General features: G+C 41.3%; 1 protein-coding gene across 9 annotated transcripts in view; it reads left to right on the plus strand.

Moving 5' to 3' along the window:
• Positions 1 to 1,077: 1,077 nt before the first annotated feature.
• CDC42BPA (CDC42 binding protein kinase alpha) overlaps positions 1,078 to 13,874 on the plus strand; it is a 186,792-nt gene continuing 173,995 nt past the window's right edge. For all 9 annotated transcript variants that reach the window (XM_063328167.1, XM_063328162.1, XM_063328163.1 and 6 more), the window contains exons 1-2: positions 1,078 to 1,558; positions 2,327 to 2,551. In XM_063328167.1, coding sequence (XP_063184237.1) covers positions 2,356 to 2,551 — 196 coding nt within the window. In that variant the 5' untranslated portion in view covers positions 1,078 to 1,558; positions 2,327 to 2,355. The remainder of the gene's footprint in view (positions 1,559 to 2,326; positions 2,552 to 13,874) is intronic.

A 13,874-nucleotide genomic window follows, 5' to 3' on the forward strand; every position in this document is an offset into this window, starting at 1 on the left:
TTTTGTATCAGCTTGCAAAAGGGCCAGTTTAAAAAAGGCATATTACATAGATGCTTGTTACGGCACAACCCAGCTGAGGGTCTTCTGTTGGTTATCAAAGTGAGGGAGGAGATGCCAGAGCCGTTTCCCTCCCCGGACCTCCAGCAGATGCAGGACTTGGTGGGCTTTTGGAGAAGACTGAACTTCACCAACGGCCGGTGGCCCTTGGGGGCTGCGCTGCCTTCCTCACACTTCACCCAGCTTCTGAGGAAGGACGAGCTGAAGCTACAGGCTGACTTACATACATTAGCTTGAGCACGACACCACATCCCTTACACCTTCCCAGAGGTGAACGGCCACCACGGCCTGCTGGGTGGCTGCCATTTTCCAGCCCGCCTCAGGCCCGACCAGCTCGTTCCCCCTGCGTGTGCTGGGGCGGTATGGCGGGCCCGGCGGGGAGGGAAGGCCCTTCACAAGCGGGGAGGTAACCGCCATGAACGGCCGCGCTTTCTGTCAGGTTTTTAGTCGTCGAAGGGTGAGGCGGCGGGGGTCCGTGCTCGCACCTGGTGCTCGGCGCTGAAAGGCTCGGCAGCGATGGCTGTGGAAAAGAGACGCCGGGCAGCGTTCTGCTCCCCCTGCCCTTCAGCCCGCCGCCCTTAATAAGGCCGTGTTTTTTAATGAAAAGGCGTAATTGCCAGGGAGACGGGCCGGCGGAGGCGACTGAGGGGAACCGGGACGGCGGCGGCGAAGAGGGGTAAGTCCCCGGAGGGACCCCCGGCCTGGCGGGAGGGTCCGCCCGGAGCTGCCCAGCCCCGGCGGCCTCCCCTCTCTCTCCCGCCCTCTCTCCCTCCCCTCCGCCTCAGTCCTCCCGTATCCCTGCATTCCCTGCTGCAGCACTCCCCCCACCTCCTCCTCCCCTCAATCCCATCAGTAGCGGCGGCCCCGGGCTCGGCTCCCCGCGCTGCGGCGGCGCTCGGCGGCGGCGCCCCCCCGCCGCGGCCGCCATGTTGGGCTGCTACGAGCTCGGCGGCGGCGGCGGCTGCTGCGTGTGACCGCGGGAGGGAGGGAGGGAAGGAAGGAGGGAGGGAGGGAGCGGCGGGGAAGAGGAGGGCGCGGAAGCGGAGGGGAGGGAGGGCGCCGCCGTTACCCCTCCCCGCCGCCCCACGCACGCACACACACACACACACATACACAGAGCCCACACCGGCACGGCGGGAGGATGCCCTTTGCCCGGGGGGGCGAAGCCGGCAGAGCAGCATCTCGCCGCCGGGAGTGAAGCCGCCGGGGCCTGCCGGCCCGCAGCGTGCGGCCAGAGCGGGGACGCCGGTGCTTTCCCTCCGCCCCAGGACGCGCACCGGGAGGAGGAGGAGGAGGAGGAGGAGGAGGAGGAGGGAGGAGGGCGCCGCCGCAGCAGCCATGGGAAGGATTTGACAGGGCTCGGAGCGCTTCCCCGCGGCGGTGCCGGTGTGTCGGGGCGCGCGTTCCGCCCGCCGCCCCTTTGGCGCAGCGGAGGAGCCGGGGGGCGACGATGAAGACTTTAGTTTTTTTGAATCACTGAAAAGCCTTAAAAGGAGACTCGGTAAGGAGGAGGAGGAAAGGGAAAGGCTGCCCGGGGCAGGACGTGGCTGCGCCCTAAGGAGGGGCGGCCGGGGGGGACCTGCGGCCCACCCCCACGGCGGGCGCGGTGGCCGCCGAGGCGCTGCCCGGCCGGGCCGGGGCCGGGGGGGCGGTGGCGGGGCTGCGCGGCCCCTTCCCTCCTTCCCCGCCGGTGTGCGCCCTGTTTTCTTCTTCCTTTCGTGCCCAGGAATATATAAATACACGTTTTCCCTTCCTCCCCCCCGCCCCCCCTTCCCCTCCGCGGTGGGAAGCGGAAGGCTGGTGCCAGCCGGAGGGGGCTGTTGGGCTGTGGTGATGCGGCGGGGCCCTGCTCAGCATCGCGTTGCATGAGCTGCATTTTGAATGAAGACCTTTTTAAATATATAAGTGCGTATGCCTCTGCACGCACGGTGAAATCGGTGTCAGTCAGTCTCGGTTGAATTCGAGTGCAATTATTATTATTAAAGCGTCAGGAGCGGCCATATATTCTTCCCCCCCTTCTTCTTAAGCGTATTAAATGATGTTTATTTTTTTTTCAGGATAACTATTTTCTTCTCTTAAAAATTATGCGCACACTCTATGTTGCGTGCCTGAAACTTGCAAGGGTTTAGTTTCAGGCTGGGAACGCCGAGGTGGGCTGGAAATTAAGTACTGCCAGAGTTTGACACTTGTTAAAAATGCTGTTGACTTCTTCTTAAACAACAAAACCCTCAAAAGATTTTTTTTTTTTGTTGTTGTTGTTTTGGCAAAGTAATAATAATCATTAAAAAAGAAACCCCAATGCAAACTGAAACAACCATGTCTGGAGAAGTGCGTTTGAAGCAGTTGGAGCAGTTTATTTTGGATGGGCCAACTCAGACTAATGGGCAATGCTTCAGCGTGGAAACCTTGCTGGATATACTCATCTGCCTTTATGATGAATGTAATAATTCCCCTCTGAGAAGAGAGAAGAACATCCTTGAGTATCTGGAGTGGGGTAAGTTTGAGTGTGTTTATTTTGTGTACATCCGTCCATGTTCCTCTCTGCTTTGTATAATGTCTCTGTTATTTACATGTAAGAGGGGATTGTTTATAACTCAGTGTTTTACTGGGAACTGTTATCAGTTTTACTGTATTTAAACATGGTGGTGGTGCTAAAAAGAAATCCATATTGGTTATTCATCTTTGAGGTACACATATAAAGCATACGTGTTTTTTTTTTTTTTTTTTTTGACATGGATCAGACTCTGGTACATAAAGCGTATTTGTTTGCCTTCAGGACCAGTTTTTGAGTTTTGTGTCCTAAAGTTGATGGGAATATAGAAGGGTGGGGGATGAATTCTCTTGATGCCTGTGAAAAAAGATCAGTACACAATCCTCTGATTTGCATCTGCATTCTAATCTATACAGCTTTAAAATAAAAATCAACAAGAAAATCCTCCAGCTCTCTTAAATGGTATGGGTTTGAAATGTCTGTGAAAATGGAGAAATTACATTCTCTTCTTTAACACAAAATCCTTGCTGACTTAATTAGATTGATTTTCCTGATGAGGAAAACAAAGTCGAGAAGCAGAATAAAATTGTGTGGTGTCCCCCCACCACCATTGCTGTTTTCTTTCTTCATTTTGGGGAGACAGGCTATTTGCAGGTTTTTAAATGAAAACGGGTGAATTATAGCATTCCAGTTCTTCTTAAGTTGTCACAGAACTGATTGCTTCTATGTTTTTCTTTTTATTAGTTTTCTTCCTCCTGCTAAACACAAATGCAGAGCAGAAGATGCAGTCTGACATAAGAACCTTGATGAGAACAGTTACTGTATCTGACCTTCAAACTTCAAAGTCATGCTGCACTTCTGCATTTACATGCAGAACCATTTACCACATTTGCTTTGTAATAAATACATCAGCAAGTCTCCTTTATTAAAAAAAAGGCACATTTTTGAAACACGTAACAGGCATTTGATTAATTAGCTGGTTGAGCTCTTCATAATGAAGTCACTGAGGAAAGACGTTGTTTTGATAACTGATCTAACAACTTGAGGCTGATATGTGTTTTATTTTCCTGCTTCTCACTGTAGTCATACTGACATCTAAAGGACATCTGACTCAGTAATTAAGTTTCTTCTACTGTTCATATTGCACTAGTCTTTGTTTTTTTTTTATTATCTGGAGGAGCAGGCTGTAATTAATGCGTCCTAGCTAAGGAGGAAATAATAATTAAAAGTACTTCTGAAGAATCTTCCCTCTAAAACTTGTCACTGTAGCATACAGAAGCTGTGAAAGACTAGGAAAATATGGTGTCTCCAAGGGTATTTTGTATGCAGAAACTTAGTGTAGTCTGCAGCGGATCTGGCCAGCTGATATCCTGTAAATAATAATAAGAACAAATTTAATCATATCAATGTGATCAGGGTAACGATGTGTTTGGGACCCATCATATTGGGTGCTGGTGCGTTCATTGGTGGCTGTTTGATGGACAAATGCATCATTACAAGGCTCTGACAGTACCCAAAGATTTCTGTAATAAACTTTACAGGCTGCTGATGGAAATAATACACTGTTTTGGAAAGGCTGGAATAAGGTTTCTTGCTGGCCTGTTTTTCCTGCTACTTTTCCACTCTCATGCTCCAGCTGTGCCTTAGCAGGACTCTTCAGCTTCCGATGAGACCAGTTCCTTCCATTTTCAAGGCTGAGTTACCCGAGTCCTCTGTTGGCTCCCAGCTCTGCTATCCCAGACTTCTACCCTGAGAGTTTTTTCAAAAGAGTTTGTGAGGTGAAATGCAAGAGCAACAGGTTCTAGTACCTGCCGTTGGAAGTAGTGTCTTATGTGAATGATGTCTTTGTCTTACAAACACTCATATGAGTTGTCTCTTCTGAAAGCCAGCCCTCCTAGTGAAATTAGCGGTCTCTGGCATTTCTGTGGAAATCAGGGGGTTGGCAAAATCATGTTTTTACAGAGGTAGTGTAGCCTCCAGTGCTTGGGTGCAGTGGGTACTAAGTAGCTACTGAGGATACCCTGTTCTTTGATGTAATCATGACCGCGCGTACATCTCTCCCCAAAAGGGGAAACAATGCAAGTGGTTGATTAGAAAGAGGTTATATGTGGTTTTGAAGTCAGAGACATGCTGAGTAGTGGCAGATGCAGAAGGCTGGCAGCCAGAAATCATAGGTAGTGCCCATCTCCATCAGTGACTCAATGTTGAAGTGCTTTCAGCTCGTGGTTTTTTTTTTTCAGCTTCCCTATTTGAACGACAGGGAAGATACCACCAATTTCACACCAGGGAGTTCTGAAAGCTGCTGTACGTGAAGCACTCTTAGTTTTGAATGTACCGTATAAAATAGTGTGTATTAATTTATTTTTCCCATCAGTGAAATAAAACTCAGTGCGTGGTATGTCTGCTGGTGGATGTCAGTTGGTTGCTGTCTTGGAAAGACACTTTGTGGGTTTATGCCAAGCCTTCACAAATTTGCTTTATTACTATGAAGAGTGCAATCTGAAATTGTTGGAATTGGTCTTGGAATGATGTGGACTGGTATGTTTGTGCATTTACAAATTGCAAAGTACAAATTTACTCCTGAGACCTGTTCATCATTTTAAGCTTAAACTGCTTTTAAAAATTATTCTTTCTAGAAGCAAATAAGATTTATTTGTGTAGTTAGTTATTTTTAAGAAAAGGCTAATAAATAGCTGTTTGGTGATTACAGACTCCTCTTGAGCACAACAGCAAATAATTTTTTTTCTTGCTTTTCAGTGGTGCAGTTTTGAGGTGCTACTATTTGGTTTTGTGAGGGTCTTGGGGTGGTTTTTTTTTTGGAGGGTTGTGTATGTGTATTTTTATTTAAGCTGTTCAAGGTCTGAGATATTACATGCTATATTTCAGGTAAGACTGAATATTTGTAGTACAATCTAAATTTTTATTGGGAAGTGTTGAGGAGATATTCTAGCACAGAAAGGCTAATGTGGTCTTAGTGACAGCCATGTGACTCCTGCTATATTTAGGGCAACTAAGAAGCTTCATGTTCTAGAACCATGAAGCTTCACGGATCTTTTAGGACTATTTTATGAACTTGTTGTCTAGATCTATAATTTATTAGAAAATAAAGCAGGGTGAAACAGTTGAGCATCTGAATTGGTTGTTCATCTTTTGGTTTGATGTTATAAATAAGCGGAGAAAGTAACGTCTGTGCAACAAGAAGCTGAGTTTTACATTTTTGTAGGTTCTCAGTCTTTTGAGGTGCTTGAAATGACATTAGACTGGTTTGAAGTGTCAGGTTAATTATTTTGTGATTTAGAGTGTGTTACTTCTAAAAATCCTTTTTTTGGCTTAAAGTGAAAACATAATTACTTTCCCTATTTTTATACGTTACTAGTTTTGTGACATGTGGATAAGATGATATGATTTTATTTTTTTTTCTATGTAGGTATTTTATGTGCAAAGACAATCATGGAAACAACCTGTGTATTTGAGTTCTGAGGGTTAAATCAGGGCGTGTTCTGAGATGACAGGAAGGAAACGGAGCATTTAGATGTGGCTTGTTCTATGTATTTGATGCTAGTTTTCATTTTTATCTCTATTGGTAGTTGTATTTGTGATTTAGAAAAGGGATTGTCTAATTATAGCAACTGGAGCTTTCCAGAGAAAGTTATTAAGAATTCCATGCGCTTTGCTTTTTCGTTTCTGCGTGTGTACAAGTTGCCATGACTCAAGACTGTGAGGGAGGTAATGAAGGCTGATAAGCAGAACTTGAAAGAAAAATATAGTGATAGCAAGAAGCTTTTAGAGATGTTTTTGTTCTGGGAAAACTTCCTTTACAGTGGCTCCAATTTGAATTGGTTTTAAAAAGGAACTAGAAGAACGTTATTTAGGATGCATTGAAAGAAAATTAGAAAGAACTTTAAAATGTGTGGAGATATAAGGGAAGGAAGATGGAGAGCACTAGCAATAGCATGGTGAGGTGCGTGACTTGATTGAATCTGTTCTCTTGTAGGAAAAATGTAAACTGTCCTTTAGTGGTTTTTATGGTTTGGGGTGGGTGGTATTTTTTTGTGGTTTTTTTTGGTTTGGTTTTTTTTTTTTCTATCAAAGGAAGCTTTGGAAGATGGATTAAATTGTTCTCATTTTCAACTCTAGTTAGAACCGAAACATTGTGCTATTTATGCAGTGCTGATATAGTCATAGACTAAACTGTCATCATTGATCTCATACTTCTGTCATTCAGATGTGTGACATCTCTTCTGGACATTAAAAATGTTTCTGTCACCATAAAACCATTTTTTTTAAGACAGAGTTGTGGAGAGGTTGTCTGTGTTTTCTTTCTGGCAATATCTCTCTCATCTTTTTCTTAAGAAAAAATGTTATGCCTGTTTTTGAGCTAGGTTTGTTTTTAAACATTAGTAACAAAAGAAAACAAAATCCTTAGACTCCTGCTCCTCTTCTGTGTTATTTATCTATTTGTAGGTCATGAAAGAAATCACAGGCATTTTCAGCTATGAGCTGTTTATATTTTGTTTTTAAAACAGACTGTTAAAAGAATAATCCTTCATTTAGGTCCTATTCCTAGCAGAGACAGCAGTAAAAGACTTAGCACTCAACTTCTTTAAGTGTTTCTTATTACTTTTTTTTAAAGTAGACCTTGGTGCTTATTACTGTCTAACCCATTAGAAATACATTTTTAAAAAAAAAATTTTTTTTTTTTCCTTATTGCAGTCATAAACCTGGAATACTTCTTGGTCTGATTGACATAAGATAACACAGTTATTAAATTCTTTTTGGGAAAGAATGAGCATCCTGCTTGTCAAGGCCACTTAATATGTTGTTTCATTGCCTGCAGCTGAGGTATATGGAGCTATGGGGATCCATCTATGTAGAAGTCATTGTGGCATTCCTGACGCACAAATTTCTGTCATTGTTTACGATAACACTTTGCTTATTTTAAGTAAACTGTTGTTTTTGTTACATAGCTGCAGCTAACAATGAAATGCTTTTTATTGATTAGGGTGAAAGAAGAAGGTTCTTCAGTGCTGTCAAATAGAAACGACCTTCAAGTCTCCATGTTTCAGAATACTGTGTAAACAGCTTTTATAAGGGTGCAGTTTTACACCAAATTACTTGAAAAAGAAGGCGAAAAAACCACAGGAAAATATGTAGGAGAATTGTTGCCTGTGCAGACCTTTTTGTTAGGTGGCTCTGTGTTTAACCTCTATAGCTTTTGAATTGTGACCTCTCCCACATTTATTTCAGTTTTGATTCTTGTCTTGAACACAGGAAACTAATTACTGTAAGTTTATCAACAGTTCTGATGTGATCAAATGAGCTGTGAGACCATCCAGTTAATTCTACTTGTTTTGCATTAGAGTTAAAGCCAGTTTCCAGTAGAGTGAGGCATTAACCCATTGTAACACGTATTTCTCAGCACACTTACAGTACACCAATTTTTTTTTAAACTTATTTTTATTGAAATTAAGGGGTTCTTTTAGGGATCTTCTTTTTGGTTGCTTTTGTTCTTTTGTGCAGGGAAAGTTTTGAAGTATTCAGAGGCTTTGGGATTTTTAATTTGTTTTATGTTGACTTCTGTCAGTGATGTCCTTTTTATTGCAAAGGGGTACTTCTTGCTTAGATAGAAAGGTAACTAATACTTCATTTTCAGGAATGCCCTTATTCTGTACACAAATTCCTAGCATGGTTTGGTCTAATTGAGACAAATGGAGAAATATGATTATATGAGTTAGTCTGCTCAGTGGGCATTGTAAACCTCATGACAACGCAACAAGTTCCCTGTTACTAAGACGTTTCATGTTGAAGGGTTAACCCAATAGTTTATTTGTGCAACAATCATAACTGTAAAACGTACTGCTGAAAGTGTGTTTGAATTCTTAACCTCTGTGTAGCATATGGCGCTGTGCATGTGTATAGCTGATTAAACTACTTGTCTTTTGGCCCTTCTCTCCTGAACTTTGCTGATGTACTCTTCTATAACCTGTAGCATATTCTTAGCTCACAGTTGACTGAAAGAAGGGTATTGTGCTATAAAAACAACGAGCTTATTTGGCCCAATACAGTTTAATACATTGTTATGTATATATACTTTTTTTTCTTTTTACAAAGATTGAGAGAAACTACCTTTCTTTTTGAAGTTCTGTCTTACACCCATAGATCAGCGCTTGAATTCCGAATAGCAGCAGCAAATAAAAGTAATTCACTTTTGAGTCCTACCTGTGGCTGGATAGTCAAGTGCCAATGTTGTTTTGAAATTTTATTGCAAATAAATTGCAAATACAGAATTTCCAAATACAAAGTGGATGCAGGCTACTACCCTGGAAGTCATTATTTTCTGTAAGTGGAAACTGTAAATTATCCTGGATATGTCTTTGCAAAACATTAACCCATTCATGGCATCTCTAATTACTTATATACTGTAAAATACTTACCATTTCCATTTGCACAGCAAACTTCCAGAAGCAATTAGATCCTGTTGCCAAGCTGTAAAACCTAAGAAAGGTACAGTGGACAGCAGAATTAAAAGAAAAGGCCAACTCCTGGACTCGTAAGTTTTATCTTTTGGCAAAGCAGGCATTCCTTCCATAAGCATTTGTGCTTGTTTAATTTGATTTTCTTTTTCTGGCTGAACAACTAGAATATTTTGTTCTACTCTGGTCTAACTTACCTCAACACATTATTTTTCTAAAATCCTCATTAAGCTTGGGAATGCCACTAATGTGGACTAAAATCTTTAAAAAATGCAAGTGATTTAGGTCATTCATGTGCAATCTTTTGTTAACTACAAGATTTTTGTTTCAAATAGTTTAAACATGACAGTAGGCTTAATAGTAACTGCAAAAATCTTCTATTCAGACGGGTCAGTTTGCTTTATTTCTACTAATACAGCCTAATTAGGTTTACTAGCAGTCACCGTGGATCAAATCCACATGAGGTGTATCCAGACTCCCGAGACTTTGTGTTTCATAATTCTTCCTTACCCGTATCCAGACTTCCAGTTTGATTTAAATTAGTTTTGTTACACAATATTGTAGGTTTTTTCTATCCTTAGGGATCATCATCTTAGTGCACCTTCTCTCTGCATCTTTTTGGAAAGATTTTGATCTGGAGCTTGTGGATGTTGTGAACTACAGTATTTTGTAGGCCGTTTTGAGGGGAAAAAAAAACCCAACCTTTTAAATATATTTTTTTTCAGCAATTTAGTAGAAATGTGTGGTAATTCTTTTTGTAGAAAGACTAGGTGAGTTTAGAGTGGCATTCCAGAGGGGAGGGAAAAAGCATTCGTAGATGTTAATAGCAGTAATTAAGTTTCCTTCAAATGCTGTGGGATTAGACCAGCAACACTTTTTTGTTCTTTTTGTTCAGTTTCTTTTCAGTCCCAGAAGTCTGGGCTTGGAGAGGATGGTATTGGCTTAGCTTGGGAGGTGGAAGTACTTCGTTCTCAGAGTGGAGGGTACATGAGCAGTTTTCTCTGTGTAAAGTGATTTTATTTATTTATTTTTGAAAGTATTCCCTCTCGCTGTTGTCCTTGTTTCATCCTTTTCGTCTTAAAATCCTACCTTATTTTAGGCTTGTGTGACTGTCCTGCCTGTGAAGTGTCCTCACCTGCGGTGAAGGGCCTGCAGGTCTTCGTTTCTGAGTTCTTCCTCCTTTCCTTTCTTTGTGTTTTTTGTGGATAACGCTTTTCCAAAGCAAAGCTTTAAGGTACTTACCTGCTCTAAGCTGAGGCCTCCTGCTCTTCTCTCCTGCCTTCATTTTGTTGCTTTTCATCTGAGCAAGATCTCAGTTTGTCTTTCTAATGCGATGCAGATATCCATGTGTCAGGTTAATCTTCCTGTGGCCAAAATCTTGGTTTCTGGATTTTAATGTTTTTTGTTTTGTGTTTCTCCCCAGTCATTTCCAATACTTCATGACTTAGTTTGTCAGGTTCATAATACAGAGGTTGTGTGTAGAGACTGGTAACAAAAAGAAGTCACCTGTGTGAGAAATACACACAGGTTTTACCTTCAGGTGCACCCACATAGCATTTTCTGTAAACACCTGTTTATATCTTGATGTATCAATTGATTTACTAAAGTTAATCATTTGTACTTGTAAGCTCTTGTAGAGATGGGGCCTTGGGCTGTTTGTTCTGGCTGTGAGTAAGAAATTGTGATCTGTTTTAGTCCTGTGGTCTAAATATGAAGTGACTTAATTGAGAGTAAAGCTCTATCATTTCAATACCTAAAACTAAAATAAAGAAGTGATGGGAAGGGTGGCAATGACTTTTGTTACAGGAATGCCAAGTGGTTTAAGAAAATGTCATTCGTGCTGTGGGGACACCATAGTCCCAAGGTATTTCCTGCTCTCCCTCCTTGAAAGCTCTTTCACCTTTACCACGCTGCCTTTTGTAAATAAAGCACTGTGTTTTTTGAATGTTTTGCAGGACACATAGTAACAAGAGAAGGAGGAAACAGAAGTTGGTTTTTTAATTGTAACTGGCTGGTTTTATCATGGGTGGGGGCTGATTTGATGGTGCCTTAAGGCTGGCTAAATCCACTGATCTCTGTTTTGCTGGTGCTTACGTGGGCACAGGGACATAATCCAGTCGAAAAGTAACCCTGCAGAAACGTGTTGAAATCTGTTGATCCAGTTGTGTGAAGAGATTGTCCTGGTGTTTGTACAAAAGTGGGTATGTGTGTCTAGGACTGTGACAGCCCAGACTTCAGTGGCTTCACCTACTGTAGCTCCAAGTTCAGAGATTGCCCCTCAGATTCCCTCTAAAATCCAAGGAAGCTACAATTTTGAATCGAATTTTGACGTCCCCAGCTTATTCTGACAGATACTTGGTGTAGAAATTCAGTGAGCCTTTTTGTTTCCATAACAGTTACCAAAATTTTCTTGCAATGAGGAGATTTCTAGTCATGAATAGGGGTCTTCAAAATAGCTGTCTGATTTTGATGATGGCAGTTCCTTGGAAAAATAAAGCGTTGGTGTATTTGTGTGTTTTGTGGTATTTGGCGTAGTATCACTCAATGCCTTTAAACAGTTTTCCTTGTACGTTTTGTAACTGGAAGTCAAAGATTCTTATATTAACGTGCTTGGAATAGTTTTGTTCTATTTCCCCCAAGTTCTAGAAAGCACTTGATGTCATTCTATTTTGTGATAATTTAAAAGGATCCTTTTATAATTTTGGTAGGGACTAACACAAAAGAGACTTGTTTTTACTGTGATCTGATGTGTTACAGGGAAATTAGAGAAGCCGCTACTTACACAAATAGAAATTTGCAGAGAAAATCATTATCATTGAGCTGTGCTGGTTTTGTCGTAAGACACTTTATTTTGTCGTGTCACTCGACCCCCAATATTGACTATTTTTACCTTCATAGCTAGCAACCACTTTCCGCTAAAGAAAGATGTATTTCTAAATGTCTGTCATAATTTAACTCTTGAAATAAATTTAGGCAAATTGGTTTTTCTGGATCTAAGTATTTGGTAGGCTAGCTTTTTTGTTTTCTTCATACTCTTACCTATTTTTCTGAAAGTTAGGAATTGACTTAGTGTCTCCACTGACTATAATCCAGACTCTCAAAAAGCAAACTCTAAATAGAGTTAAGGTTACTAAGAGAAAATGGTATATGATGTGTATTACCACAGCTGGTGTGCATTATTTCGTTAACTTGGTATTTCTTGGTTAACTTGATCCTCGAGTAACACTTTGACTTGAGAGAAGGTGATCTGGGAACCAGTTGCTTCTAGTGACATGGTTTCTTAGCTACTTCAGTGAGTATCTGTACAAATACGCCGTTGAGTATACGCCTCCTGAGCTCATGTTAACACCTGAAAAGTCTCTTCCTGGGTGATTTAGCAGACGTATCTGTATTGGTAGCATCCTACTGCTTTAACTGTCGAGGGCAGGGGGGAAAGGGTGCAGCAGGGGCAAGGAGTTGCTGATTTGTTGTTTAGCTACACTTTTCTTGAATTTTTACATTCCTTTTCTCCAAAACTAAGATTATTTAATGGAATCAGTATTGTTTACTGACAATATTACATTAACCTTGTGATCCTTGGCACTACCAATAGAAGAGAATCTCTTCCAAGAAATTCTTGATGTTAGTACTTAAAAAATTTGCTTTAATTTCACCATTAAGTTTTCTTCATAAGGGAACAATCCAGTCTTAAGGTTTTTTGCTTCATCTTGGTCACATAGTTTATTTTGTCAGTAAATGTGTTTAACCACGTATATAATTATAGTTATAATTACAAAAGCTTCTTAAACACCCCAAAGTCTACATGATATGTTGCTGTGCATTGACTGTTTCTAAAGCCTCAATGCATTCAGTTCTAAAATATGCTGAATTTGTGGCACTAAAACCTTTCAATGACGTCAAACTGTAACGTGATTTTTTTCAAAACTTGTCTAATTTTTGTCCATGTAATCTTGTGGGTTTTTTTTTGTTTACACCAACCCACCTAAATTAAGAAGTAGATTGTTAATTGACAATTCTTAGTGATGACTGCTCATATTCAGCAAAGTTAAATTTTACATTTTAAAACCTAGGAGTTAAGCAAATGTTATTCTGTCTCTAAGAGAACAAGTTTCTTGCCTTGTCCCTTCCATTTCAGAGAGGGGTTCCATCTCTTGGGGATTTCCTTTTATTTTTTATGTCCTTTTCTTCTTTTTCAGTTTAGGGGAACCACTTTCTCTAAGAAGTCACTGTTAGATCTGCTTGGATCAAAGTAATTCACTAGCTTGGGGGAAGTATTTTCTTTATTAAAATAAAATAGTTTTGATGTTATCCCACTGATTCTAAGGCAATAAAGAAAACTTTGTGACTGATAGATTTTCATGGCATTTTTGCAAATGTTAGGTTATCATTTGTTTTTGCTCTTACTTCAGATTTTCAATTTCTCTCAGGCACACCTTCTCCAGTTCTTTCTGTATTTCACCCCTGCCCCCAGCATAAGAAATTGTACACTCTTACAGTGACAGGGTGCGAAGGTCGTTCTTAGCACCGTTCCAGCATCAGGGCTACAAAGCCATTTCCTATGGGAAGCGGCCGAGGAAACTTGCAGGAGATGGAAGATGGTAAATGAAGTAATTTTGGCAAAGCTACAAGTATTTATTCTTGGTATGCTGATCGTTGTTTTCAATAACACCACTTCCACCACGCCCAAAAGCTTGTGGCAGAATTTTCATTAGCTTCAAGAGAAGGGAGGTCAAGCATGTCAAACTGCACATTTAAGTTAAGCATAAACACCTCAAACCACAGGAGTTTAGGGTCCTTTGTGTGTGTATGTGTGTTTATAAAAACAATGTAGCTCTTCTGCGTTGTGCCATACC

The sequence above is a fragment of the Chroicocephalus ridibundus genome, chromosome 3, assembly GCF_963924245.1.
Source record: "Chroicocephalus ridibundus chromosome 3, bChrRid1.1, whole genome shotgun sequence".
Lineage (NCBI taxonomy): Eukaryota > Metazoa > Chordata > Aves > Charadriiformes > Laridae > Chroicocephalus > Chroicocephalus ridibundus.